This window comes from Zalophus californianus, chromosome 5 (assembly GCF_009762305.2).
Source record: "Zalophus californianus isolate mZalCal1 chromosome 5, mZalCal1.pri.v2, whole genome shotgun sequence".
In the NCBI taxonomy this organism is placed as follows: Eukaryota; Metazoa; Chordata; class Mammalia; order Carnivora; family Otariidae; genus Zalophus; species Zalophus californianus.
This window is the reverse complement of record NC_045599.1, coordinates 53,767,154-53,794,510: the sequence shown is the minus strand read 5'-3', so window position 1 is coordinate 53,794,510 and position 27,357 is coordinate 53,767,154. Positions and strand designations below refer to the sequence as shown.

The following is a 27,357-nucleotide window of genomic DNA, read 5'->3' as shown; positions in this document are numbered from 1 at the left end:
AGCCTTCCATTCCCTCCCATTTCTTTCTCTGTTTATTATCAGTTTGGTCTTGTGGATTGTGGATTCCTCTTTTTCTTTTAATGATTCGTTACCATCCTTGTTATTTGGGTGGTCACATATTTTCAGTGTTGGCTGGTAGAAGTCGTTTCAACCTGACTCCCAGTTTTCCATCTTGTACCTTTCCTGCTCTAGCCCTGGAATCAACTATTTCTCCAAGGAGTCCTGGTTCCTTTTAGTAAGGAATGGTATTAGAAACCAAGATCTGTGCACAAGTTGTCCTCTTGCTACTGTGGAGTTTTTGCCTTTTGGCTTATTCAGTGGCTAGAACTAGGAAAAATAAGTATACATAGCCACATAAACATATATGCACATACATGCATATAAGCTTACGTTTTCATATTTTACAAATAATGAATTCATGCTGAAACCTCCATTCCAGTTCATCCCCACAGAGCTCCTTGCCTTTTCTAGGCCATATTTGTATCAGCCTTCTATACCGAAAACTCTGGCCCCCAACAAGGACAATGTTTTGATGTGTTGGACAGTCTGTGCATTGCAGGGTATCTAATTTTCCTATCTTCTGCCCATTCAGTACTCCCTGCAGTCACTGTGATAGTCAGAAAACACCCCCATATTTCTAGTTGTCCTCTGGGGCCATTAGTACTCCTTTTGGGAACCACTGTTCCAGTGATGAAACCAACATGGACTCCATTGATTATATTGCAAAGCGTGTTCTGATATGCCATGCATGAACTGTAAGAAAAGTGCTGTGGAAGTGCAGAGAAGAAAATGAAGAATTTCAGGAAAGCTATTATTAATGCTTTCCTAGGCATGAAGGGAAAATTAGAAAAGACCCTTATATTTGGTGCCTTGGAATAGGATATAGTCAGCTCTTTGTTATTAGGGGACAGATTTACAGGGACTTTTACATAGATCCTGAATAAGCAGAAGCTGTTTGCCAAAGAATGAGTATAGTAAGTCTGCAATAAATAAAATATCACATGTAGGTAACTGTCTTTGTTAAGATTAGTATACTTGGAAAAGCGTTAACAGCTACCGTTTACTGAAGACTACCCTCCTTAAATATCCTCTGTACATACCTTCTGAATCCCTATCCAGTCAGAATTTTTTCCTCACCCTGTATTCTTACAGCACTTTATACCATCATTGTGACGTTTGGTGTGGTGAAAAGTCTGCCCTTGGGGGCAGACATCTGGATGTGAGCCCTAGTTAAGCCGGCTTTCAGAAACTATGTCATTTAACCTTGTTCCTGTAGTCATAAATTAGGGATGATGATAATGCCTGCTTCACTTCATGCCCTACCATATAATAGGTGCTCCAGAAATGTGGAATGAACGAATTTCTAGGCCCCTTGATTCTACCCCTATATAAAAGATTAGGGTATGAGGTAAGGTTTGGAAACTCAAACTGCTTGGGAAAAAAAAGAGACTCTTTGAGACAGTATTTTTTTTCTGCTGTGTAATAAAATGTAATTAAAACTTTCGCACCCGTGTGGTAGTATTGCATGTATTCCCTAACTCTTGAGTGTTTGGGTTCAGATGTATGTCCTGAGAATTCAGGCACCGCGCCTGGGGCTGCATCCCGAAGATCGTGCAGTAGGTGGCAGCGCCGCCTCTGCCCAGACCGCTGCGCAGCCTTTGGAACTTGGAGTTTGGGTGCGGACCTTTCCGGAAGCCACCCCCATACGCGCTTGCGCGGAGTGCTGCCCTTAGCATGTGGAGCGCTGTGATTGGGCGCTGCGACCTGGTGCGGGCTCGCTGATTGGGGGAAGGAGGAGGGGCGATATGAGGCTTTTGCTCCGCGCGCCGCTATTGGAGGGCGTGGGGTGGAGTGGAGCGGGGTGGGAGAGGGAAGATGCCTGGGTGTGGGTGTGGGGCTTCAGCTTCCATCTGCTTAAGTGATTTCGTTTCCACGCAGAGTACTTGCGGGGGAGGTGTTCGGTGTTTTCTCTGATGGGCGTGAGGCTCTGGTGCCTCCTGTTCAGTCTCATTAGTGGTTTTCTATTAGAGCCTTGGGGGCGGGCAAATAGGGATCTGTCCAGCTCCCAGTATGAGGGTAATTTATTGCTGCGGAGCTCTTTGATTAAAACCAGGAGTGCTATTTAGTACTTACACTGCATTTTAGGGATCAAGCAGGCCATGAATGCAGGGCAGGTCCTCAGACATAAGAGTCAAAGGCAACCTTCATTCCTTGCTAGTTCTGTTGTAAGCACTTCATAGGTGCCATCCCATTTAATGCTCAACAGCAGCCAGCTAATGCAGCTGCTGCTATTCCCCCTTATGGATGAGGAAACTGAGACCATAGTCTGACACTTATTTAGGGCCATTGCCTTTATGCTGAAAAACAGCTTTCTCAGTGATGCTGTAGTACCTTCACTTCTACCATAGTGTCTTCCCTTGCACTGAAGAGTGGATTTCTTGCTTTTTAAAAAATACATTTTGGTTGCAGAATAATATATACAGAAACGTGCATAAATCATAATGTATAGATTGATGAACCAAGTAAACTAATGTAAGAAATAAAACATTCCTCCCACTCAGGAAGCCCTTATGGTGGCTCCCATTTTCTCCTTAAAGGTAACCATTATCCTGACTTCTAACACCATGGGTAAAATTTTTAAAAAATGTTTTATAATGGAAAACGTAAACATACAAAAATAGAGTAATTGAAATGTGGAATCCCCTGTACCCATCATCTGGCTTCAACAGTTACCAGCTCATGGCTAATCTTTACTTCACCTCTAATTCTACTCCCCATCCTGATCCTTTGGTTTTATTTTGAGGCAAATCCCAGATAGTATGTAATTTCACCCATAAATATTTTAACATATATGTCTCAAAGGTATGGGTATTTTTAATACCATTATCATACCGAAAATTTTAATAATTATTTAAGTATGAAAGATACAGTGTTCAGATTACCTGGGTACTCTTATAAATCTTTTTAATGGTTTGGTTGAATCAGGATGCATAAAAGGTCCATACAGTGCAATTAATTTTATTCTCCCCTTCTCTTCCTCTTTTAAAATATTTTTTATAGAAACATACAAAAGTAGAGAGAATGGTATAATGAATCCTCCTGTATACTGTCACCTGTCTCCAGCAATTACCAATTCCTTGCTAGTCTTGTTTCATCAATCCTCTTTCCCATCACCTGAATACTTTTTAACAAATCTTTATTAGCAGATCATTTTATGTGTATTTTTACATGTACCTCTAAAAGATAGGATTTTTTAAAAAATATAGTACCATTCTTATTTTTAAAAATTAGTCATTCCTTAACATCATTAAATATGCCATCAATGTTTACATTTCCTCAGATGTCTTGTAAGTTTTTTTTTTTAATTTAGTTTCTTGAAAGGGGTCCCAGATAAGGTTGATACATTGTAATGTGTTGAGATGTCTCTTATTTTTTAATCTTTAAGTTTCTTTCTTGTAATTTGTTGAGGAAAGCAGGTCTTTTGTCTGAGAGTTTCCCACATTCTGGATTTGCTGTTTTCATCCTTATGGTGGTGTTTAACATGTTCTTCTATCTTCCATATGCCCTATAAAGCTGGCAGTTAGAGCAGGAGACTTGATCAGATTCACGATTTCTTTTTTGTTTTTCTTTTGGCATGACTACTTCATAGGAAGTATTGTTTACTTTTATCAGGAGGTACACAGCATTTGGTTTTCCCTCTGTGATATTAAAGGCCATTCATGATCATTGCTTATATATCTATTATTTCATTAGGAGCTGCAGAATGTTACTATTTTAATTCTATCATTTCTTCCTCATTTATTACTGAGAAAATTTTTTAGAAGATTTTTTTTTCATCAGCAGTTTAGTTATCCTGAGATACAGTTTTTATGAAGAGGCAGCTTTCAAGATAATCCTACCATCCTACCATCCTCCAAAAATGATCAATGAGGATATATTTTTTTTAAATACCGTTTTGAACTCCTGGATTTAAGCATTCCACACATTTTAATCCATTACGGTTGGTGTTTTTATTGAAAGGGCCTCAGTTCTCCAATTGCGCTTTTTATAGAACCCTAGGATTCTTGGGCTTTCCAACTCAAGCCAGAAGATTGCCGTTTTAGACTGTTTCTGTACTAGGCTTCCCTTTGGTTAAAATAAACACTGAATTTAAGCATTGTGTTTGAAATTCCTCCACTAACCATGCAGATCTGTTGAGGAGGTACAGGGTGCAAGTTAACAGCGTTAGCCAGTTAGCAGCTTTTTAAATTACAGACTAGGGCCCACAGTGAATAGGACTAAGAAGAAAACCATTTGGGGGAACTGAGTAGGGTGCAGTAGGAGGGCAGGCCTGATGAGGAAGCTGCCTGCCTTCCATCAGAGGAAGTTCTCTCCCTTGGGTCACCTTGTTAGGGGTAAGGGCCCTGGTGATGAGCTGAATTGGATTTCTGAGCCTTACTGAATTAAATATTTTATTTCTAATTTTTCAGATTATAAGTAATTATAAAGGACACCTTTTGGTTTCAGTTACTTTTTGTTTTTAAGAACTCCCTTTCTGAATTCAAAGAGAATTACACCATTGACACATTTGAATTCAGGTTGAAACTAAGCACTGTGGTCATTTCTTGCACTTCTCCCATTAGCTGAGGTTTAGTTTTGCCGTGTCATTTCAGCTGGGGAGGTCTTTGGCTTGTTGCAGTGATTTTTCAAATCTTGCTCTTGAAGCCTGACAGAAATTTTCTGAAACCTGCTTTTTCTAACTTGGTCAGTTCCATATTTGCATCTATATCTGACATCTATTTATTAGGTTTCATATTTCTCATCTGGCAGTTCTAGAGATGGGTCTGAGTTGTGTACATCATCCTTTAGTCTCATTTTCTTAGTATATATGTATATAAAGCTTGCCTTTAGATTTTCCTTTACTGGAACTGTTTGTTTTAAAGCTTCTGGTGACAAACAGATACATGGAAACCAAATACCTGAGTGCAGAATGGTTCCTAGGTTAGTTTTTCCTACTTCCTTCTGTTGCTTCTATACATATGTCATGTGTGCTTGTAGTTTTTCTTAAATGTGGGAAACAAAAACATAGCTTCAGACTCTGTTTTCTGCTCACCTTTTCTAGAGGGTACAATAATAACTTGTATCTAGGGGCGCCTGGGTGGCTCAGTCGTTAAGCTTCTACCTTCGGCTCGGGTCATGATCCCAGGGACCTGCGATCAAGCCCCGCATTGGGCTCCCTGCTCAACGGGAAGCCTGCTTCTCCCTCTCCCACTCCCCTGCTTGTTTTCCCTCTCTCACTGTGTCTCTCTGTCAAATAAATAAAATATTTAAAAAAATAACTTGTATCTAATTCTTTATTACATAAATTAGATAAGGCACACAAATATTCTTAAGCCCAGAAAAAGTTTAGTGTTGATTGGGTAACAATGGTACGCATTTACATAGAAATCATGAAAGGCAAAACCATCTAAGAATCTCTCACCTAAAGCTCAGTCATATATTTGAATTTTTAAAAAATATTTTATTTAGGTATTTTATTTTCCATCTTATTCCAGAAATGGAATTCAGTTTAATACCCTCTTCGAGCTTACGAGCAACATCCAAGGCTTACTTTGTGTTGCCTCCATAGTAGTTCTCAGACATAATTCATTCTTGGTCTTGCGAGGGTGCATCACAGTCTCTTGGGGCTTTTGTTTAAAAATTTTTATTTCCCCGGTCTTACCTCAAGCCTACAGAATTAGAATCGCCCTCTGGGTGTGTGAAACTGAGGAATCTGAAGTTTTCAAGTTTTGCAGGTGATTCAGATCCTTAACCAGGTTTGTGAATGATTACACTCCTATACTTGGAATAGTGCACGGTCCTTAATAAAATCTTTTATGACCCTAGATCATCAGTGGTATTGTTTTCTTCAGAAAAGAAGAGCACTTTATACTAGTATACATTTCATTTTCTGGACATACTTTCACGTTGTCTGTACAGCTTTACGTTTTGTTAGATGAAGATCCATTTTCCCATACAGCTTTTGTTGACCTCAACCATCCTCTGCAGTATATATTCCTGAGGAGCTGAATGACAGGCAAGAAGGCATCTTCTTTGGCACATTTCTTTGAAGAAAAACTGGGCATCTGTAGGCCCCTCACTGAAACATGAAGTGTGATTTTGGCTGTTGAAGCTCATGGTCCAGAAGCCTGTGGCGCTGGCCCTCTGTAGGCCACAGCTGCCCTGGCTTTCCTGGCCGTCCCCGCTCTGTGCAGTTTTCTGCCTCGTTCATCACACCGGCACTGTCGCATAAGGTGATTGGTCACATATAATATTTAGCAGCAAATCCCTCTCTGACTTCTAATATGCAAATATTATTCCTCTAATGCTGGCTCTGCAGCTGTTGCCTTTTTGAGGCCCCAACCAATGTCACTTGACTGATGATGTCTTGGTGTGAAGGATTAAAAGGGAATCTTGAGTTACCACAGTACAGAAGCCAACTCAATCGAGTGTTTATCGGAAAGATTTGGTATCGTGAGACCACTGTTCAATATCATCCTATTTACAATATTAATTTGCCTTAACATGAGGAGGTTTTTGGGACTTCTTTGTGTGTGTGTGTGTTAATGTTCTTTAATCACGTGGTATCAATCACTTTAAGATAATCATAAGAAAAGTAATTACTTTTACATCATATCAGGTTTTCAGCATTTTGTGTTGCTTTCCCACAGTAGCTACTGAGTCATTGAGAGCATTGCCCCAGGGAAAGGAAAGAGGAAAAAATGGTTAAATGCACAGCAAAAAGTCTTCAACAGATACTCGAAGATTGATTACCTCTGTCTTCTTTTTACTTGACCCTAATTTCTTCTACCACGGAGTAAAAAAAACTTGGAAATTCAATTACTGCTTTCTCCTTCCTTCCTCTCATCCTTCCCTCCCTCTCTCTTTCCCTTTCTTTCTTTTATTCATTTTTTAAAGCTATTTATTGAGTGCCTTTTATAAAAAGTGTTCTAGGGACTGAGAATACATCAGTGAATTAAGTCCTTGCCTTCATGGACTTTACTTCTCAGTATAAAAGAGAAAACAAAAAACACAGACCAACTTGTGTAGGCATTTGTAGGTCATAGAAAATATTTTGGATTTTATTCCACCGTATGATAGCAAGCTGTTGGCTGGTTGAGAAAAGTAAGTGGCAGGATCTGATTTATCTTTTAAAAGGCTTACTCAGACTGTTGTGCAGAGATTAGATTGTTAGGGTGGGGGCACTGGTTAAGATGACTAGTTGGGAGGTGAGAGGTTCGTAATGGTAGTAGTGAAAAATAATATATTTCTATTTCAAATCTAGAACCCATAGATTTGCTGACAGTTGGTTATAGAATTAAAAAGAATGGGCTTTAGGATAATGCCTAGGTTTTTGACCTGAATAAGCCAGCAAATGTAGTCACTGTTTGCTGAGATGGGAAATGCTTGGGGAAAAGCAGGCTTGAGGGCAAAGTTGGAGAATTAAGAGAACATGCCATGTTTAGGTATGTATTAGACAACCAAATGGAGATGTCACCTCTGCAGTCGGAAATACAAGTCTGAAGTTACAGGCAGAAGTCAGGGTAAGCATATACGTGTGGAGCGAATAATCCGTAGATGATGATTAAAGCTGTGGGAGAGAGAGTGCATGAGATCACCCAGGGACTGAGCAGATATATCAGGGAGGACTGTTTTGAGAACTCTTACTACTGAGGGGAACAGAGCAAAGGAGAAGTAGCTGGAAGGAGATAATGAGGTCAAGGGAGATTTTTGTCATTTTGATTTGTTGTTTAATAAAGTTCATCCTTTGTTAGAAAATAGAAGGCAGGGTGTATGTGCACAGATCCTGGTAGCCTGGAAACCTGATGGTAGGAGGATAAAGTTCTCCTGATTGCTTCTGTTTTATACTCAGGGAAATAAGACACAAAGTCATGAGCTGAGGGAAGGGGAGAAGGGGAAAGAGCATATTGTTAAGTTTGAGAAGCAATGGGAAGGTGTGAAATAGTTCTTTTGGAGAATATGTTGCTTAGTATTTCAGACTTTTAGACTCTGAGATAACAGTGTAATCTCAGGAATGCCAAGTATTTCTGTGGATATTTTGCTTAAAGGAACCAGAATAGGAATAGTTCAGTCCAAAAATCACTAAATGTAGACAGTGTTTCTCTGATTTGTTCAGAAAATATATAAAAGTCATTTGATAAATTCCAGCCTTTAAATTTTTGAATCCCTAATAGAGCTCCCTGGTTCAAAATGCAAAAAGAATAAACATGTAAGCAATGAAGTGTCTTCTTTCCTTGGGTCCCTACCATCTAATTCCTTTCCCTGGAGTCTGTCAATGATAAAACACTTCCTTGTGTTTCCTTCCAGAGATACTTCATTGATCCATTTTTTATTTTTATTTTTTTTAAGTTGGCTCCACGCCCAGCTTGGAGTCCAACGCAGGGCTTGAACTCATGACCCTGAGATTGAGACCTGAGCTGAGATATTGATCTATTTTTTAAAAGCTAAATATATAGTAGGATTTTTAAAATACTCCTTACTCCAATTAAATAAATCATTTTTGAAAATATTATTAATATTCCTTTATCCTCTTTATACAAAAATGATTTATAAAAAGAGCAAGAAAGAGCATCTGTTTTAATAGTGACTTTACAATGTTGGCAGCCATCTGGCAGGAGTTGTATCTGTTAGATTTTTCTTAAGAAATATGTATATTTAACAAGGTTCTTTTTCCTTCTTTGTCTTCACAGCTGATCTAGCATCTTTAATGGATAAAACATATGAGAGAAAGTTGCCTGTTAGTTCTTTAACAATATCGCGGGTAAGAAAACTTAAACATGTATATTTTCAAAGAAGGAGAACGAGAGGCTCTTTATATAGATGAGGCTATGTAAATAAAGACTATCACTCATAGGAAATATTTCTCCAGAGTATGGTATGTTTTTGTAGTTACTAATAGATGTTTTTGTAGTAAAGTAGTAAATTTCTATAAGTGAAATAAAAGGTAATAAATTTACCTGGTATCAGTAATCTGGTATCAGTAATCACTGTTGTGTATCTGATTTATTTTTATTTTTCCAGAGTCATGATATTCTGTTCTGTGATACCATGATTTTTTTTAAGTTGGTACGCCTTTCAAAGTTAATAGTATTCATTTGTTAATATTGGAAGTAATTTTGATACTTGGAAGTCTATAAAAGAATGGATATTGTTAATGTTAGATATGCAGTGCAGTGGAAGGAAGAATAGTATTAGTCTGGGAATCGGGAATAGTAATTGATAGTAACCATTACTGAACACTTTTTATGCCAGCCATTTTACTAGTTTCTTATTGTACATTATCTCTGTTACTTCTTATAGAGGTTATTTGAGATAAGCACTGTAAACTGCATTTTACGTGTAAGACTCAGACTGGTTGATAACTTTCTCAAGTTCACACAGTTCATAAGTAGAAAAAGTGGGCTTCAAACCCAGATCTCTGTGACATCAAACTTCTTTTCTGTTGCCTCCCTCAAATAGATCTGACTTTTTCTTTATCATGAATTCACTTTGTGACATTATCTGTTGGCCCCCTCTCAGTCTCCTCATTTCCAGTATGGGGTCAATAGTATCTCCCTCACAGGGCTGATGCGATGCTAAAATGAAATCTTAGTTGTGAAAATTCTTTGTTGAAATTAATGGCACCATAAAATTCAAGATGAGGAAAAGTAAAGAGACTCTTATCCTTTTTAAAAAGTCGGGGCCCTTTTTTTCTCCCTCTTGATATTTTCCTTTTAGTAGGGAAATAGTTTTAACTAGGTCATAACCTAAATTGTATAGACTCATAATTTTCAGAGGGGAACTGAAAAGCCATTGCTCATCTCTTACATGATGGATAAAATTTCTGTATGCCATAATACCTGATACTTGTTTAAGCAGCACCTTAGAGCTTAACAGGCTTTCATGTACATTTTCTCACTGGGCCCTCACACTCTTTAGTGCAGGTGCCTTTATTCTAGTTATGCAGATGGAGCAGCTAAGTTCCAGAGCGGCTGTGCCATCTGTCTCTGCCACACAGCAAGCAATCAGGAAAGCTAGTTCTCAACTTTAAGTCCTGTGTTTGAAGCGTGTTTTCTCTGCTCCTTAATGAGATTTCTAAATAAAATCCCTAAGTCCTAGACATTTTTAGAAAGTCTCCCCCTTTTTACTCTCTCTTCCTCTTCATGAGGTTTTAATTATATTCACAACATGCATTTTTTCCTACTACATCCTTTTTGCCTGTGTTCTACTTTAGGGTAGAATCCATCCTTGGAATAATTATTTCTGTTTGTTTTTTTATTTTAGAGTTAAGGAGCACACACGGGGATTTTATGGTTTAAAGGAAGACTTTGTTGGTGCAAGGATCACAGGTTGACTCTGAACCAGAGTAGGAAAAATGGTCATAAGGCTGCATTTTCTAAATTTAGATTTTCATCTCTTGGGCCATATTTTTTCAGCCATTAGAGACTTCATCCTTTCAACTATGTGTTCTCATGTTTGGAACTTGGAACACAGAGAAAATATCAACGTTTAAAGATAAAGGGAAATACTGATAACTATACACGTAGTAGGAGGAGCTCTTTTTTGTTCTGAGCAAGTTTCATGTTTGGTTTTCAGTTTATCTAACCAAGGTTGATCTACACATAGAAAAAGAGAAGCCATTGTATATTCTTTGCATTAGTATAAAAGGGTTTCAAGGATGGAGTCATACCATGCGAACAGTGGTCCAATAAAATGGGTGTCTTGATCTTTTTTAAGGTCAGTGTGTGAATTAGATCCAATATATGGCATAATTTGCATTCAACCGAAGGTTTATTTTTCTGTGTTTTAGTTTGTGGACAACATTTCCTCTAGAGAAGAGATAGACCATGCCGAGTATTACCTTTACAAGTAAGTTTTCCATTTTATTTGGTTGTATATTCTCTTACAAAAGGTGGTAGGTATTGTATATGTTTAGCACCTTGCTTTTTAAGTTTACATTTTGGAGATATTTCCATATCAATATATAGAGAGCTTCCTCATTTTTAAATAACTGCATCAAATTCCATATTATGAATATACAATTAAATCAGTTCCCTGTTATAGCCAAGAGCTTGAGGTTGTTTGCGCTCTCTCTTTGTAATTAGGTGCAGTGGAGTAATGAACAACCTTGTACGTATGTAATTTTGCACATAATTCTCATAAGTATATACATTTGTAATTATAATGGCTATTGCCAAATTGCTTTCTGCTGAGATTTCACCAACCAACATTCCTGCCAGCAGTGTATGAGAAAGGCCTGTTTTTACATCTTGGTCAACAGGAATTTTCACATTTCTGGATTTTTTGTCAGTCTGATATGTGAAAAATTTTATGTATCCATTTACTTCTTCTCTCCCTTATTTGGATGGAAATACAGTCTGCACTATTCACCTATTTTTAATTAACACTATATTTTAAAACTTTGTACATTGCCACATTTACTTCATTCTTTCTCACAGCTGTGAACATCCCACTAAGAACTATAGACGCACACCCATGTGTACGAAGAAAAAGTACAGCACCATCTATAGTAGCAAAAGACACAAATAACCTAAAGCTGGTTAAATAAGGGGATGGTCAATAAATTGATTTATTCTGATAGTTGGTTTTTCATCATTCAGATATCTGTCCAAATGATACCCTACAACTTTTTATTTTGATTCCCTTATTGTGTTTTAAAAATCTGATTTATGATTTGTTCCACTTGCTAGGTTTCAAAAATAGACTCCAATTGAAACTTTTAAAATGTTTTCTAGTAAGCATTACATTAAAATTTGCCATTTGATCTTACTTTGCTTTGATTAAAGAGTGTTTTATTTTTTCCATCTGGGTACAATTTTTAAAGCTTTATATTGGTGAAAATTTATTCAGGTTTTTTCATGTGATTTTACTACATAGTAATGAGCCTTTTTTTTTTTCTTTCTGAATTGGGTAAATTCTACCACCTTTTTGGTGTTTCCTGTTCAAAATTAAAACTTAAGCAGATTAGATTTCACACCTGAAAACATTTTATTTTTTTTTCAAAGATTTTATTTATTTGAGAGAGAGAGAATGAGAGATAGAGAGCACGAGAGGGAAGAGGGTCAGAGGGAGAAGCAGACTCCCCGCTGAGCAGGGAGCCCGATGTGGGACTCGATCCCGGGACTCCAGGATCATGACCTGAGCCGAAGGCAGTCGCTTAACCAACTGAGCCACCCAGGCTCCCAAAAACATTTATTTTAAATCTAAGTTGCCTTTAATGATGTGGTAAGTTTAAATTCTTGGGGCACCTGGGTAGCTCAGTCAGTTAAGCATCTGCCTTAGGCTCAGGTCATGATCCCGGGGTCCTGGGATCTAGGCCCGCATTGGGCTCTCTGTTCAGCAGGGAGTCTACTTCTCCCTCTGCCCCTCCCCTGCTCATGCTCTCTCTTTCTCTCCCTCAAATAAATAAATAAAATCTTAAAAAAATAAGTTTAAATTCTAAGTCCTGAAATCATTGCAAGTGCCCTCCTACTCTCCATTAAGATAAATATAAAGGGATTCCTTGATGAGAGTAAGCCCTGCCTTTTTTTTTTTAAAGATTTTATTTATTTATTCGACAGAGAGAGAGAGACAGCGAGAGAGGGAATACAAGCGGGGGGAGTGGGAGAGGGAGAGGCAGGCTTCCCGCCGAGCAGGGAGCCCGATGCAGGGCTTGATCCCAGGACCCTGGGATCATGACCTGAGCCAAAGGCAGCCGCTTAACGACTGAGCCACTCAGGCGCCCCAAGCCCTGCCTTTCTTGAGTGGTTCTTTGGCACTGTAAGTCTCCTTTGAGAGTTATTTTTGCCTGTGGTGGAAGGTATATTTGGTCTATCATCTACCTAGTTCTCATTCTTTTGCTTTGTTGATGGCAAAATGCAGAAAACAGTTACAATGTCTAAAGAGAAATTATTTCTTAAAATTCGATCCTGTGGGACACAGTGCCATAGCCTTGGAAGAAATACATGCCAAATTTACAAGTACCTCTGTAGCATGTAATTGATTTCAGTGATTCAACGTTCAGCAAGTATTTACTGAGCACCTACAGCATGGCCAGGCTGGGTCAAGGTGGTGGCATACAGTGACCAATAAGTTAAACACTGTCCCATTCCTCGTACATTAAAGTTTAACTGAGAAATTTAAGTCCCGCCTTTAAGACCATCCATGATTCTTCACATGAGGTTTGGCCTGGAGTCTTACGGAAAGTTTCCTAAAATTTCTCTCCTGTTTCCATATAGAACATATACCAGACTCTTACCCATCTTAAATCTGAGCCACTGTTTAATTTGACGTCCCATCCTTTGCTTAATCAAAACTGATGTTCTTATATGATATTGAATGTGAACAATACTTCAATAAAAAAACAAAACTAATGTTCTAACTATGACTTATCACTTTTTTATTTCTATTCTTTCTTCTCCCTAACCATTGCCAAGAAAATTGGCTCTCTTTTTCTCAGCCTTTTTTTTTTTAAGAAACATTTTTGTGACTTCATGAGATTACTATTATATGTGTATGGGACTAGGTAATAACCCCAAAAACCTGCATCAAGATGTAGATAATGGAGTTGGCTAGATTCACACATTAGCTAAATGTCTCACTTCTGCTCTCCACCCCTAGAAAATATATAAAACAGTTATGCCTCAGCAAAATTAGAAGTTACAAGTTATGAACTCTTGGGGATTCTCTCCATTAATTGATATCAGGAATGTTAATCCTGAAGACATCAGGGGCCTATGGTGTTTTCACTGGTTAGGCTTTCTGCGTGCGTTCCAGATGGGATGGCTTTAGGCATCTTAAAGTTAAAATCACAGGTCCAGGGTGAAGAAATGTTGAAGCGATTTCTTAATCCCAAACAATAGACAGCTTCTTGCTCGAATGCCCTGAGGAATTCTCATTCCCCAGACAGTACCATCTTTGAGACTAAGGCCCCCAACAGGACTTTGGGCTGTCACCTCTGTCATTAGCTCAGCTTTTTCACTGCCTCAGCCAGTGCAGCACAGGCTTAGCAAGCAGAGCTTAGCTGCCACATCCTCTTGTCTTCTAGCGATCACATCTCCCCAGTGATTATGTGAAGAGTATTAGGGCCAAAGAAGTTTGGAACCTGGAGTGATCAGTGGAGAGCTGACTGAGCATCTGCCATCCTGTCAGGTGAACAAGTAAGCAGTTCCAAATTGCGGCAGTTCAGGGTGCTGCCGACACATGACAGCTTGTTACCCATCCTGTCATCCCAGGAGAGAATTTTAGCGTTTGAATCTCCTGAAGGACACAGGTTTAAGAGTTTAGGGGCTTCAAGATTAAGAGTCCCAGGAATCTTTTAAGGAGAGTTAGAAAGGCTGCTATTGAGAGAGCAGGAGGGAGGAGAATTTCCAAACCCCCTCTTTGGACTGTGATCTGTTAGCTGGGGTCCTACAACCTGATCAACTTTTTCCCCCCCACCATCCATTTAAAAAAACAAAAAAACAAAAACAAGGAAAGGGAAGTGATGCATAAACAAAGAAATAATAGGAGCTAAAGAGGAACTACAATAAATTGGAATACAATAAGTAAAACCCAACAGCTAAGAAACAAGAAAATAAGGCATGCTAAGAGCTGTTGGGCTATAACAAAGTAAAAGAAATATGATTAAAACAGGAGAATAAAAAAGTGAAAAAGAATAAAATGAGGTAAGAAGGACTTGATCCTCTACATAGTCTATTCACCAAATATGTACAGATATGGCCACAGAGTGGGAAATAGACATAGGCCTGCTATTGGAGAAGTACTCTCAGCAGGCTGAATAGTTACCCTCTATCTGAGTGGTTTTTCCACGCTTTCCACTGGAAAGCTGTCTTTCCAGAAGCCCTGGAGCTGGCTTCTCACAGGGGTTTGGGGGTGTGGGTTTGGGAGGAAGAGGCAGTGAGGGAGAAGCCAAGTGCTGTTGCCACCAGCCTTCTGCCTCTGCTTCTGTTTAAGCCAGAGAAGCTGTGTCTCCAGCTGCTTTATGGATCAGGGTCTGCAGAGAGAATTCATAGAGGTCTGTGAACTTAAGAGTAAAACTATGTGTTTTTTTTTCACTAACCTCAGTAATAATTTAGCATTTCCTTTCATTATGAATACAGACAACAGATGACAGTATTATAAGCAGCATCTGTGTCTTGCTCACTAATAAAAACAGATTTTTCAAATAGCATTACGTTTGTTGCAGATATTTTAAATTATGCTCATCAATGCTTAGAAATTACATTTGGAGTTAAACCGCTAGAGAAGCACATTTTCTCACATCTTAAAGATTTTTTTAAATATTTCAATAATTGTATGTCACTATAATTGGTTTCCTTTGTGATCCTATGTGCTTTTATTTTATGCATGTAAAAACATTCTGGGAAGGGGCTTATGAGCTTTCAGCGTTCCAGAGAGTTCTATGCCACAAAGAAATGTCAAGAACCCCGCTATGAGATCATGTTTGAAAAAAAGGTGCTTTGCTTAGGCTTAGTCCTGCTGCTTCCCCCAGGCCTTTTGAAGTTTTCTAGGTCTTTGTTTTTTTCTTCCTACAAAGAAGGCTTTATTTTCTTAGTTTAGACTCTATGGAGTAAGACGAACATATGGCTGCTACGGTGTGCTGTTTTCCAAATGAAAGCTTAAATGGAGCGGGCCTCCTGAGCTTCCCCACGGAGCTGGGAAGGTGAGGGGAGACGGGGAGGAGAGGACGGCCCCTGTCTGCCCCCTGTCTGCCGCGGCAGGAGACCGGGCGGGGCGGCGTGCTGCAGGAACGGGAACATTTCTGCTGGGTTTTGGTATCACCACCCCTCCTGGCGTGGTGAGGGAGAAGCCATGAGACGGCCCAGCAGTAGCAGCAGAGGTTTTGAGGCACCGAGGAGAAAGGTAACCCCACAACTGGCGGCTGCTGAGAGGAAAGGGCCGTTCAGTGGGCAGCGGACTGCCGGGCAGAAGCAGCTTGACTGCTGAGTCAAGCTTGATGTTTGTTCAAGAGTTTCGTATGTCCCATGTTAGTGTTAAAAAGAGTTGCACAAAATAGTTTTTCCCTTGGGCATAGGATTAATTTCTGCTTCCTATTCACATGCCTTCTCCTTGGCTTTTCAAGGAAAAAGTCTTCCTACCTTTGCTGTACTATACATTGTTTAGAGCATTCCTAAGGATTAGATTTGCATCTTTATTTTACGGATACAGGGACTAAGGCATAGAGATTCACTGAGAAAAGCCAACATAGATGGTGTGCGTGTGAGCCACTGCCTGCCCCACACAGAAAAGGGAAGCCACGAGGATGGATTGTGAACAGAGACCAACACTGTAAAAACAATATGGTGTCTTCCCAGTGCAAGATATTATCAATAAGGATCCCAGAGGGAGCTATAGTTTTTTTCAAGGAAGCTGAGACAGAAGGGATTCCATAGAGACCAGAGTATAGAGCATGTTAGAACAGGAGAAAATTAAGAGATAGGAGGAAATCCCTTGTATTTCTTGTAGTCTGTGGGTCGTTGGTGGTACTTGGTTTCTAAAAACTGTGATCTTAGCTTTTTCTCCACAAGGGATCCCCTTTTAGGATCTTTCAACTTGAGGTCAGTGTTATAGCAAGCTTATCTAGAGTTTTCCTTTATCATTTTGTGGAGTGTCTCTTGGGCCACCTACTCAATAGTTCTGAGCCCAGGACTCCCCAAATCCATGTGCGCTGCCTACGTGCACACAGATGATCCCTGAGGCAGGCTCTGTGTCTCCATTTTCGGGAGATAAAACTGTTTGTCATCAGTAAAATTTTGGCACCAGTAAAAGCTATTGTTTTCATGGTTCTAATAAGCTTTATTCCCATATCGGTATTTGATTATTGCGTTAATTGAATGCAACCTAAAGCCATAAAAATTCCTTTTTTCCATGTGGTATCCTCTTCTTTACCAAGAATGTTTACACATTACATCTTTCATCTTTAAAGTCTTATTTAGACTTTCAAGTACTTTTGGGCAATTTAGACATGCATGAAATGAGACATTCCTTTTATTATCACGGTGTCAGTAATCGTAACTGATAATTTAATCTGCAACATAATGGTCATTCCTGAAGGCTAAGTGATAGAAATTTCTAATATATGTAACATATTCTATTTTAAGAATATAACATATTTTTAAAGTAGCCTTTTAGGGGCACCTGGGTGACTCAGTCGGTTAAGCGTCTGACTCTTGATTTCGGCTCAGGTCATGGTCTCAGGATCGAGCCCCAAGTTGGGCTCCTTGCTCAGCAGGGAATCTGCTTGAGGATTCTCTCTCTTCCTCCCTGCCTCCTTGCCCCCAACTCAGGTGCGCGCGCGTGCGCTCGCGTGCGCTCGCTCTCACTGACGAGCTCTCTCTCTCTAAGGTAAATAAATACATTTAAAAAAATAAAGTAGCCTTTTGGTTTTTAGCAAAAATGTGGGGAATGCTGAATTAATTGTCATTCAATAAGAAGAGATGGTTGCAGAGCTCCATGAGAAGGTCTGTTTTTCTCAGAATACAGCTCTGTGTTGTCATGGAAAGTGGCATGCCACCCATTAATGAGAAGAAGTCAAGGTTGTGTGGCAGGCTGTGTGCTGCCAACACATTCATCCACTCGGTACCTTGGCCTCAAGCATCTTTCGTGAGTTTTTTAACTGACCTGGCAGATATCAGGCGTCCCTGGTTGGAGACGGATGGTAGGTCAGGAACAGCTGGGGTGAGACAGATGGCAGCCTGCGTGTCTCCAGGTCCCAGGTTGGCAGCAAGTCTAAAAAAGGATGGACCAAAATAGCTTCATTTTTCACTAAACAAAAATATCCCAGTGTTTCCTTAGAAGGTAAGCGTGTTACCCTAGGCCTATGTTGTAAGAATCTATGTCTGTTTGTTGAAAGAGGGGAAGGTGGGAGCTTATTAGGAGTTTAAACAATAGTAATTTTCCTTTGAGGGCATAGAGACTGTATATTTCAGCAATAAAAGGAAATTATAGATTTTTCTGTTAGCGTATTACCAGGTGTCATTATGTTTGAACATTATTAAGAAAAGAGAGCCCAATGGAGGTAAATGACTCTTAGAGCACTTCCATACTTTAATATTGCTGAGTGCTTTATTTAGTTCTTATTTGCGGATCCTTACCACAGGGCTGGGAGAGTTTCTTACTGTTATTGGCTCTGCATTAGAGAATAGTCACTTGTCAGGGGCATTGTCTGTACCTTGCCAAAGACCCGCTGGAGCCGTGTGTGGGGAGTTGGGGTGAGAACTCTGTGCCCCCGCTCCTTCCCGTTTTGCACTTCTCTCCCCACTGGTTTCCTTTCAGCCAGGAGCCTGGCCAGAGCAGCCATGTAGAGGTAACTTCCAAGGGTATTTTCCTGGCTTTTGTTCACACATCCTACCTAACTTTCCCAGAGTGATCTGATGCCATAGTTACTTTCTTTTATTCCTCTGGTGTGATGAGTAGTCCCCTGGAGGCTCTTCTCCTAAGAGTCCATAGCCATCCATGCAGCTACAAACATCCATGTACAAGGCTTTGTAGGGACGAATGCTTTCATTTGGAGTAAATATTCTAGGAGTGGAATGGCTGGAGCATATGGCTGGTAGATATTTTCCCAACTGTTTTCCAAAGTGGTTGTACTGTTTTACATCCCAACAGCAGTTCCAGTGCCTTCACATTTTTGCCAACACATTTAGCCTTGCTAATAGGGCTTGGTGGTATCTCACTGTGATTTTACTTTGTATTTGCCTAAATGTCTGTGATGTGGAGCATCTTTTCATGTGCTTATCTGCCCTCCCTACATCCTCTTTGGTGAAGTGTCTGTTTAAGTCTCTTTCCATTTTTTTTTTTAATCAGGGTGCTCGTTCTTTTACTTCTGAATGTTAAGAATTCTTTTTCTCATAGTTGTGTCTTTTCATTCATTTAACAGTGATTTTCAGAGGGTAGTTTTTATTTTTGATGGAAGTCCAGTTTGTCAGGTTTTTTTTTTCTTTTGTGGATTGTGCTTTTGCTGTCAGTGAAGAAGTTCTTGCCTAACCCAGCACCACAAAGATTTTTCTCCTGTGGTTTCTTTTAGGAGTTTCATAGTTTTAGGCCGCACAGTTAGGACTGTGATCCATTCTGAATTATTTGTTCTATATGGTATGAGGTAAGAATCAGGCGCGCCTGGGTGGCTCAGTCGTTAAGCCTTCGGCTCAGGTCATGATCCCAGGGTCCTGGGATCGAGCCCCGCATCGGGCTCCCTGCTCAGCAGGAAGCCTGCTTCTTCCTCTCCCACTCCCCCTGCTTGTGTTCCCTCTCTTGTTGTATCTCTCTCTGTCAAATAAATAAAAAATAAAATCTAAAAGAAAAAAAAGTTAATTTTTTTGGTATAAGAATATCTAGTTGTATGAGCACCATTTGTTGAAAAGACTGTTCTTTCTGTACTGAATTATCTTTGAGTTGCTTTGAAAATGAGTGGTTTGTATATGTGTAAGTCTACTTCTGTACTGTTTTGTTCCATTGACCTCTGTTCCATTGTTATCTTGATGCCAGTACCACACTGTCTTGATGGCTCTGGTTTTATAATAAGTCTTAAAATTAGCTACTGTAAGGGCGCCTGGGTGGCTCAGATGGTTAAGCATCTGCCTTCGACTCAGGTCATGATCCCAGGGTCCTGGGATCGAGTCCCGCATCGGGCTCCCTGCTTCTTGGGAGCCTGCTTCTCCCTCTGCTTCTCTCTCTCTCTCTCTCTCTCTCTCTCTCTCTCTCCCTCCCTCCGTCTCTCATGAATAAATAAATAAAATCTTTAAAAAAAAAATTAGCTACTGTAAGTCTTCCAGCTTGGTTCTTTCTCAAAATCATTTTGGCTGTTCAGGTCCTTTGCATCCCATATCAGTTTTAGTGTGTGTTCTCTCTCTCACACACACACACACACACACACACACACACTCGCGCACACATGCTTACATGCATTGTTAATGTATAGAAATTAGGAACAAACTCAATTCAAGAAATATGCAATGAATTCCTAGTATATATTTAGAAACAAGAAGGATAAGAGGGAAGATTATAAGGAATGTGAAGGGGGATTGATTTTATGAAAGTCAGCAGTCATTCTTTTCCTATTGAAGGCAAAGTTAAACTGCCCTGACACAATTTGAGATGGAATTACATGAAGACAGATTTCATGTCTGTAAGACAAATGATTCTCAGTTCTGTTTATAAGGGAAGTTCTGAAGCCAGTAGAAGATTTAAGAGAAGTATTTTTTAATTTGCCTGAACTGTGGGTGTTCAAAGGAAGGATGTGATATAATTACTACAATCAAAAAGATTATAAATTGGTTGGAGATAACTAGATAAGTGCAATAATTCAAAATCAGCATAAACCCGAGATATAATAAATCTTTTTCTATATATAATATAGTAATAAATGTATATATTCTATATATAATATAGTAATAAATATATACTATATTGGTATAACAAGTTGTGTTTTAGAGAAAACATTCTTTGGACATGCTGAAGAGGAGGTGATGTTATCAGAAAGCCTTGATAAAAGAAGTAGAATTTGAGATAGCCTTGAAGAATGGACAAGTAGAAGGAACAGGAACAAATGTTCAAGATGGAAGAAGCAGTATAGGTAGAGTTAGTAGGGTAGGGCAAAAACTGGCTTTATGGGGGACAGGGGACTGCTCTAACCAGAAAGACTGGGACTTACCAGGGAATAGTAAGAAATAAGGTAGGAGATTATAGAGGGAATAGGGTGCTGGCAGGGGAGAAGGCAGAGTTTAAAATCTGTCATTATCATACATTGCTAATAGATAAGTGAATTGGTACAACTTTTATACAGAGAGAGCTTTGGCAGCATATATCAAAATTACGAATGTACATACCCTTTGACACAATAATTTCACTTCTAGGTATTTGGCTTCATCACACACCTATGAAATAATATCCATGACAAAAACTAAAAGATTATGTTGATCAGTAGGGGCCTGAATAAGTTAATTATTTACAGTAGAATACAGGGCATTAGAAAGAATGAAAACTTTATTCATATTTCCGATGGGACAAGTTATAAAGTGCATTCAGTGAAAAAAAGCAAGGTATAGAACTTTCTGTTACATTACCACTATGGATTCTATGTACATGCAATATGTATATATGTGCTTTTATATATATGTGCATATTTGTGTGGAGGTGCATAGACTGTCTCTGGAATGATACGTATATACACATAAAAACTGGTAATAGTGGTTTCTTTGGGAGAAGAGACCTGGGTGACTTTCTTTTTAAAGACCTGGGTGACTATTGATTGAATTCTCTCTTGTACCTTCTGAATTTCATATCATGGATATATATTACTTATTATTTTTTACTATATTATTTTTTTTTAAATAAAGAACCTCAACATGGTTATCAGTAGAGTCTTGAGAAATGTATATCATAATAAAGGTATTTTAGGAATATTAGAAACAGTAAGTTTTGGATTGAAAAGGGAAAATGTTGGGGGAAAATGTGTAAGGTGATAAAGGCCTGATCCATGGTAATTGACAGTGGAAATGAAGAGAGAAGTGTTTTGCACATAGGAGGGGAAAAAAGTCAACAGGATTAATGACAGGTTGAATATAAAGATAGAAAACAAGGAGGGTCAAAGTGAGCTGAAAATTGAACCTCAGTTAATGAGGAAACGGCTAGTCCATTGATGGAAGTTTTGAACTGGAAGCAGATTTAGAAGACAGTGAGATGGTGGGTTTTTCTTTTGCCTTTTCATCCTATACATACAGATTTCGTAAGTTTGCTGCATCACATCTTACACCTACTGACCACATGTGAGCTGTTTGAGAGGAACTCGTCACAGACCTTTGGAGAAAGAACAGCTGCCAAAACATGCCTACATTAGGGTCTTCCTGATGTCCTGGTGCCAGCTGGGAAATTTTAGAGTAGGCATCTCTGAAGACTTACTAACTTTCAGGGTCTGTGAAATTGAGACTTGGGAAGACTTAAGCAATTTCCTTAGAGCCATGTGACAAATCCAAGCACTAGCTGCAGATGAAGGCCTCAATCCAATAGAGAGGCTCATCAGTTAGACCAGTCTCTTGCATTGTGCCAGTTCTTTGTCCTAAGGCATTCTAGGTAATAAAGCAGAAGATAAAAACTCAGTGGATACTTCAGTACCTCATTACGCAGTGACATAAAATTAATTAAACCCAGAAAAAACCTAGCATATACATAGATACAACTGTAAAAAGTGCATAATCATGAAAAAAAAAAGTGCTGAAAGGACACTGAAGGAATCAGGATGGCAGGAAATAGATGACATGGATTTTTAGGACCAATTTAGTTTCCACTTTGATCTGTAACTTGGAGCCAGTTAATGAACTCTCTGGACATCAGCTTCCTAGATGAGCAGATGATCTTGGATGCTTCCCAAGGCACAATACATAGCTAAAATTCTGTTTCTCAGTCTCACTGACCTAGAAGTTACACCTTATCCACCAGAAACCTGACTTTGAAAGCCTGACATTCTGGTGTTTGTTTATTTTCTTACTCAGAACTTTATTTACTTATTCAGGAGTTGCAGTTTTAGCCACACTAACTATGAATATTCCCAGAAAAACTAATGGATATAAATAAACAACAGAAAGTATAAGGGGATCTCTTAATCTCATCTGGATTTGGGTGACAGGCTTCATTTACTATCTCATCTATAAATACTTTTAGTAAATTTCTTGGTATGAGAAGTTAGGTATTTACTCTTGTTTTCCAGGGAGCTGGGTTTTTTTTAATATGTATTTGATATTTTCCTATTATCTTTTTCTGAAGAGCCCTCAGGGATTTAAAAGGAGAGAGCTAAAATAGATCTATTCTGATAACTGATGAAACCTCTGACTTAAACCTAAAAATCTTCTATAGTTTCATATAAAAAGATAATCCCAAGTTGTTTTTTTCCACAGTATAAGGTCCTTCGATCAAAAAAAATCATTTTCTTGGCTGTTTTCATAACTGCGAAGTCATTATCAAAATAGCAGAAATTATAGCCGTAGGGCCAAGAGAAAGGCATAACTATAATGTCTTAATGTTTATTAAATGGAGAGTCTTCAGCACGATTTTGCATGTAAGGCAGTTTGATTTAAAGATAATTAAGAAATCTTGGGGCACGTGGGTGGCTCAGTCGTTAAGTGTCTGCCTTCAGCTCAGGTCATGATCCCGGGGTCCTGGGATCGAGCCCCACATCGGGCTCCCTGCTCCGCAGGAAGCCTGCTTCTCCCTCTCCCACTCCCCCTGCTTATGTTCCTTCTCTCACTGTGTCTCTCTCTGTCAAATAAATAAAATCTTTGAAAAAAATAAAGATATCTTTGGGGTAAATACCTGGTAGTGCAATTGCTGGCCGGTAGGGTAGCTCTATTTTCAACTTTCTGAGGAACCTCTATACTGTTTTCCAGAGTGACTACACCAGCTTGCATTCCCACTAACAGTGTAGGAGGGTATGAAAGAGGGCATGTACTGAATGGAGCACTGGGTGTTATATGCAAACAATGAATCATGGAACACTACATCAAAAACTAATGGTGTAATGTGTGGTGATTAACATAACAAAATAAAATAAAAGCAAAAAAAAAAAGATAAATCTTTTCAGAAGCTGGTACAGTATTTAAGGAAGAGATGAAACTGAAGCTTCAAGAAGACCTTTGTGAAGACTGAAGTTTCAGCTGATTTCATAACGAGTTTTGAGGCCAGTGGCAAGTGAATTCCTAAGTATTTTTGGATGCCATGTGTCTAGGCAAGAGGATACTTGAAGAACTAGAAGTATTTGATGTGAATTCTCTTTAGTGCCCATGCTGCAGTCATTTTCATGAGATTCCGGTTATGGTTTGTTTGTTGTTTTTTTTTTTTTTACAGACTTTATATTTTGAGATCTATTCTCTTCTTCTTTTTAATAGCAATGCTGATTTTAAGACCAGTGGTACCACATTTCATAACTAGTAATGGCCAAGGCTGGGATGTAAAACCAGGCCTTCCAACTCCAAGCCAGTACAGCTCATAAACAGTATATTTATGACACACTGGCTGCTGTTATATGGCTCAGTGATGAATACTACCAAGAGCTGAAATTCACATTGGCCATTTGTCTTCATTCATGAAAAGTCAGGCAGAAATTTGAGAGTTTTGAAGAACACTGAAATTATTTGTTAAAATGAGAAATTTGTGGATCTCATATATATAGCTGATTATAGTCCTTCATTTGCTAAGATAATAGCAGGTACTATCAGTTAACACAGATGGCACACTTTCACAGAGCTTTCAGACTCCAGCCAGAATGGATTGCTATTCTGTGAATGTGCCCAATGTTTTCTTATCTTTGCCCTATCCCCCATCTCCTGATAAAATGCAACCTGTCTTTTAAGCACTGTCCCAAATTCTGCTATATCCATAAACTTGCCTGATTCTCATCATTTGAATGTGATCTCTCTGACCCTCTGCTACAGAATTGTCTTTTATCTCTTCAGTGGTGCTTATTTGGTTTATTTTTTTTTTCTTTGACTAGTCAGAAATATGTATTTCTTAATTTTTCTTTACTTGAGAAGCAGTATAGTATAGTAGACAAGAGCATGGTCTCTGGGGCCATTCTGTCTAGATTTGAATCCCAGATGTGCCATCTTTTAGCTGTATGATTTAGTTACTTATATTCTCTGTCCCTCAGTTTCCTCGTCATTAAAATGGGGGATTAATATAGTGCCTGTGCTTTAGGATAGTTATGAGACTTCAAGAAATTAATACATAAGATCCTTAGAACAGTCTTGGGATGGATTAGGTCGGTACTCAGTAAATTTTAGCTTTAATGTTGTCTATGATACATTGTAATGTTTTGAAGAGCAAGGACGCTTAACGACTGAGCCACCCAGGCGCCCCTTCCCCATACTTTTCTCCTTAGGGAAAATGTCTTTTGAACTCTAATTTTGGTTACTAAGACTAATATTGTCACCGTTGTCACCCACCGTTGTCACCACCCCCACCTGGGGCATCGAAGTACAGAGAGTATCAGGACTCAGGGATAGGGAGAAATAGTTGCTTATGAACACTTACACTAACATTCAGATGGAAAGGCTCTCACAAAGTGAGGAGACGCTGCCTAACCCGAAAAGATAACTCATTGAAGGTGTCTTGTATACCCATATTGCTAAGCTTACGGTGGCCAAAAACCAGAAGGGGGCAGCAGAAAGTCATCTGCGTCCCAGTTGTGGAGAAAGGGGAGAAGCCCAAAGAAGGTGATTGCCAGTTAAGAACAACCTTGCAGCAGAACTGGTCTCTGATAAGATATTACTGAATCAGTTATCAACATGAAGATTAGAACTGAAAGGAGAGGTCTGTTCGGAGGGCTGGGAGCATGATAGGAAAACATTTAAACAGTTGAAATAGAAATTGAGGGACTACTTCCAGTGAGTTTAGCTCTGATATTTGGAGTACACAGAGCGGCTCAGAATGTCTAAAGATGTTTAATGCTGTCAGCATTCCCCACAATTTATTTCGTTTTATTGTTCCCCCACCCCCAGATGTAGCAACTCAGTAAGAATTCCTATTTGTGTGGCTTATTTTATGGAAAACTGGGCTGCAAATTATTTTTAAAAAATCACTTTCTTTTTAGTGTATTTCCTGCTGGGCTTTCAACTACATCTTTTAATTTAATTTGTTTTAAACTAGTTGACACTAACTCTCAGATTTCTTCTATAAAGTCAGTGCAAGTCCAGCCAAAATCTTGGCAGATGGAGAAGATGACCCTGAAATGCAAATGAAAGAGTAAAGGGCCAAGAATAACTGAGACACTTTTTTTTTTAAAGATTTTATTTATTTATTTGACAGAGAGAGACACAGCGAGAGAGGGAACACACACAAGCAGGGGGAGTGGGAGAGGGAGAAGCAGACTTCCCCCAGAGCAGGGAGCCCGATGCGGAGCTTGATCCCAGGACCTGGGATCATGACCTGAGCCAAAGGCAGACGCTTAACAACTGAGCCACCCAGGTGCCGCGAGACACTTTTAAAAAGACTAAGATGAAATGATTGATCTACCAGATAGATAACATGACTTAGAAAGCGATGGTAAATAAAAATGAGATGCTATGTTAGGCTAGTGGAATCGAATGGAGAGAGTCCAGAAATCAATGTGTACACATATGGAAACTAGAGATGCTTTATACATCAAAGGAGAAAGAATAGATTAGTTAATAAATGGTACTTGGACAATTAATTATATGAAAAAAATTAATTCCTACCTCAAGACACACACATACACATTTTGTTTGGGTAGATTAAAAACTTCAATGACAAAAACCTAAAACTTTTAGAAAGATATAGGAAAATATTAATACTTGTATAATATTGTGGAGAATTTTTTTGAATAAGACATAACTGGTAAAAGATTGATAATTTTTTTGATAAATTTTAATGCATTAAAAAGTTATATACCACAAATTAACAAATAAACTATTAGCAATTTAAATTAGTACCATTAACAAATTAAAAGACAGGCCAAAGGCCAGACTCATGCAGTGGAATTCTGGACAACAGTGAGAAAGAATGAATTAAAGCCACACATCTCAGCTTGGTCATCTCAAAAACGAAATGAGTGAAAAAAGGCATGATGAAGAATCATACATACAGTATAACATTTATGTAGTTTGAAAACATACAGAGCAATGTGGTAGCTTATATGTTTATGTGGATACAAGTATAAAATGTAAGAGTAAAAACATGCTAAACAATGAAAAACAGAAAATTCAGGAAATTATTTACATGTGAAGAAGGACGGTGAGGTGTAGGAATAGGATCAGGAGATGTATATCAGGGGTTCTTCAGCTACACTTAATCTCTTCTCCCACCACACACACACAAAAAGTCCATTTTCACATTTGTTAAAAAATTTATTTGAACAACTTCGAGGCTAATTCCTTCTCACTTCCTCCTTGAAAAATCTTGAGATAGGACTGACCCAGCTTGGATCAGAGTCTACTTTGGCAAGAAAGACAAAGTGCTATATTTGGGCCAGGTAACTACCCATGTTGTAAGGATAACCATCTTGGGCCTAATATGGCTCTTTTCTATATACAGTCCTTTAAAAAACATAAGCACTCTCTTTAGCTCGGAAGCCGTATAGAAACAGGCTGCTGCCAGATGTAGTCCATAGGCCCTGGTTTGCCAACCTTTGATCAATACCCTCGTTTACTATCTCCTGTCCTTAAAATTTTCAGAGAAAAATCCCAGTATGTCATTTCATCTACCCTTACTCTTTTGTTATGTTGGGAAAAAGTAAAGACTAACACATAAACTAACTCCTGAGCTCTCTGATTTTGCACCTTGGAGCTTGAGGAGGAACAGTCCATCTGATGGCTATTCTATATCCCGTGATAA

General features: G+C 38.9%; 1 protein-coding gene across 4 annotated transcripts in view; it reads left to right on the top strand.

The window, feature by feature from the left end:
- The window catches only part of MRPS27 (mitochondrial ribosomal protein S27), a 105,340-nt gene that overhangs the window by 9,581 nt on the left and 68,402 nt on the right, over positions 1-27,357 (top strand). For 2 of the 4 annotated variants that reach the window (XM_027604569.2, XM_027604568.2), the window contains exons 3-4: positions 8,730-8,800; positions 10,829-10,887. In XM_027604569.2, the coding sequence (XP_027460370.2) occupies positions 8,730-8,800; positions 10,829-10,887 (130 nt within the window). The remainder of the gene's footprint in view (positions 1-8,729; positions 8,801-10,828; positions 10,888-27,357) is intronic. The other 2 variants (XM_035727544.1, XM_027604570.2) reach the window with 1 other exon arrangement.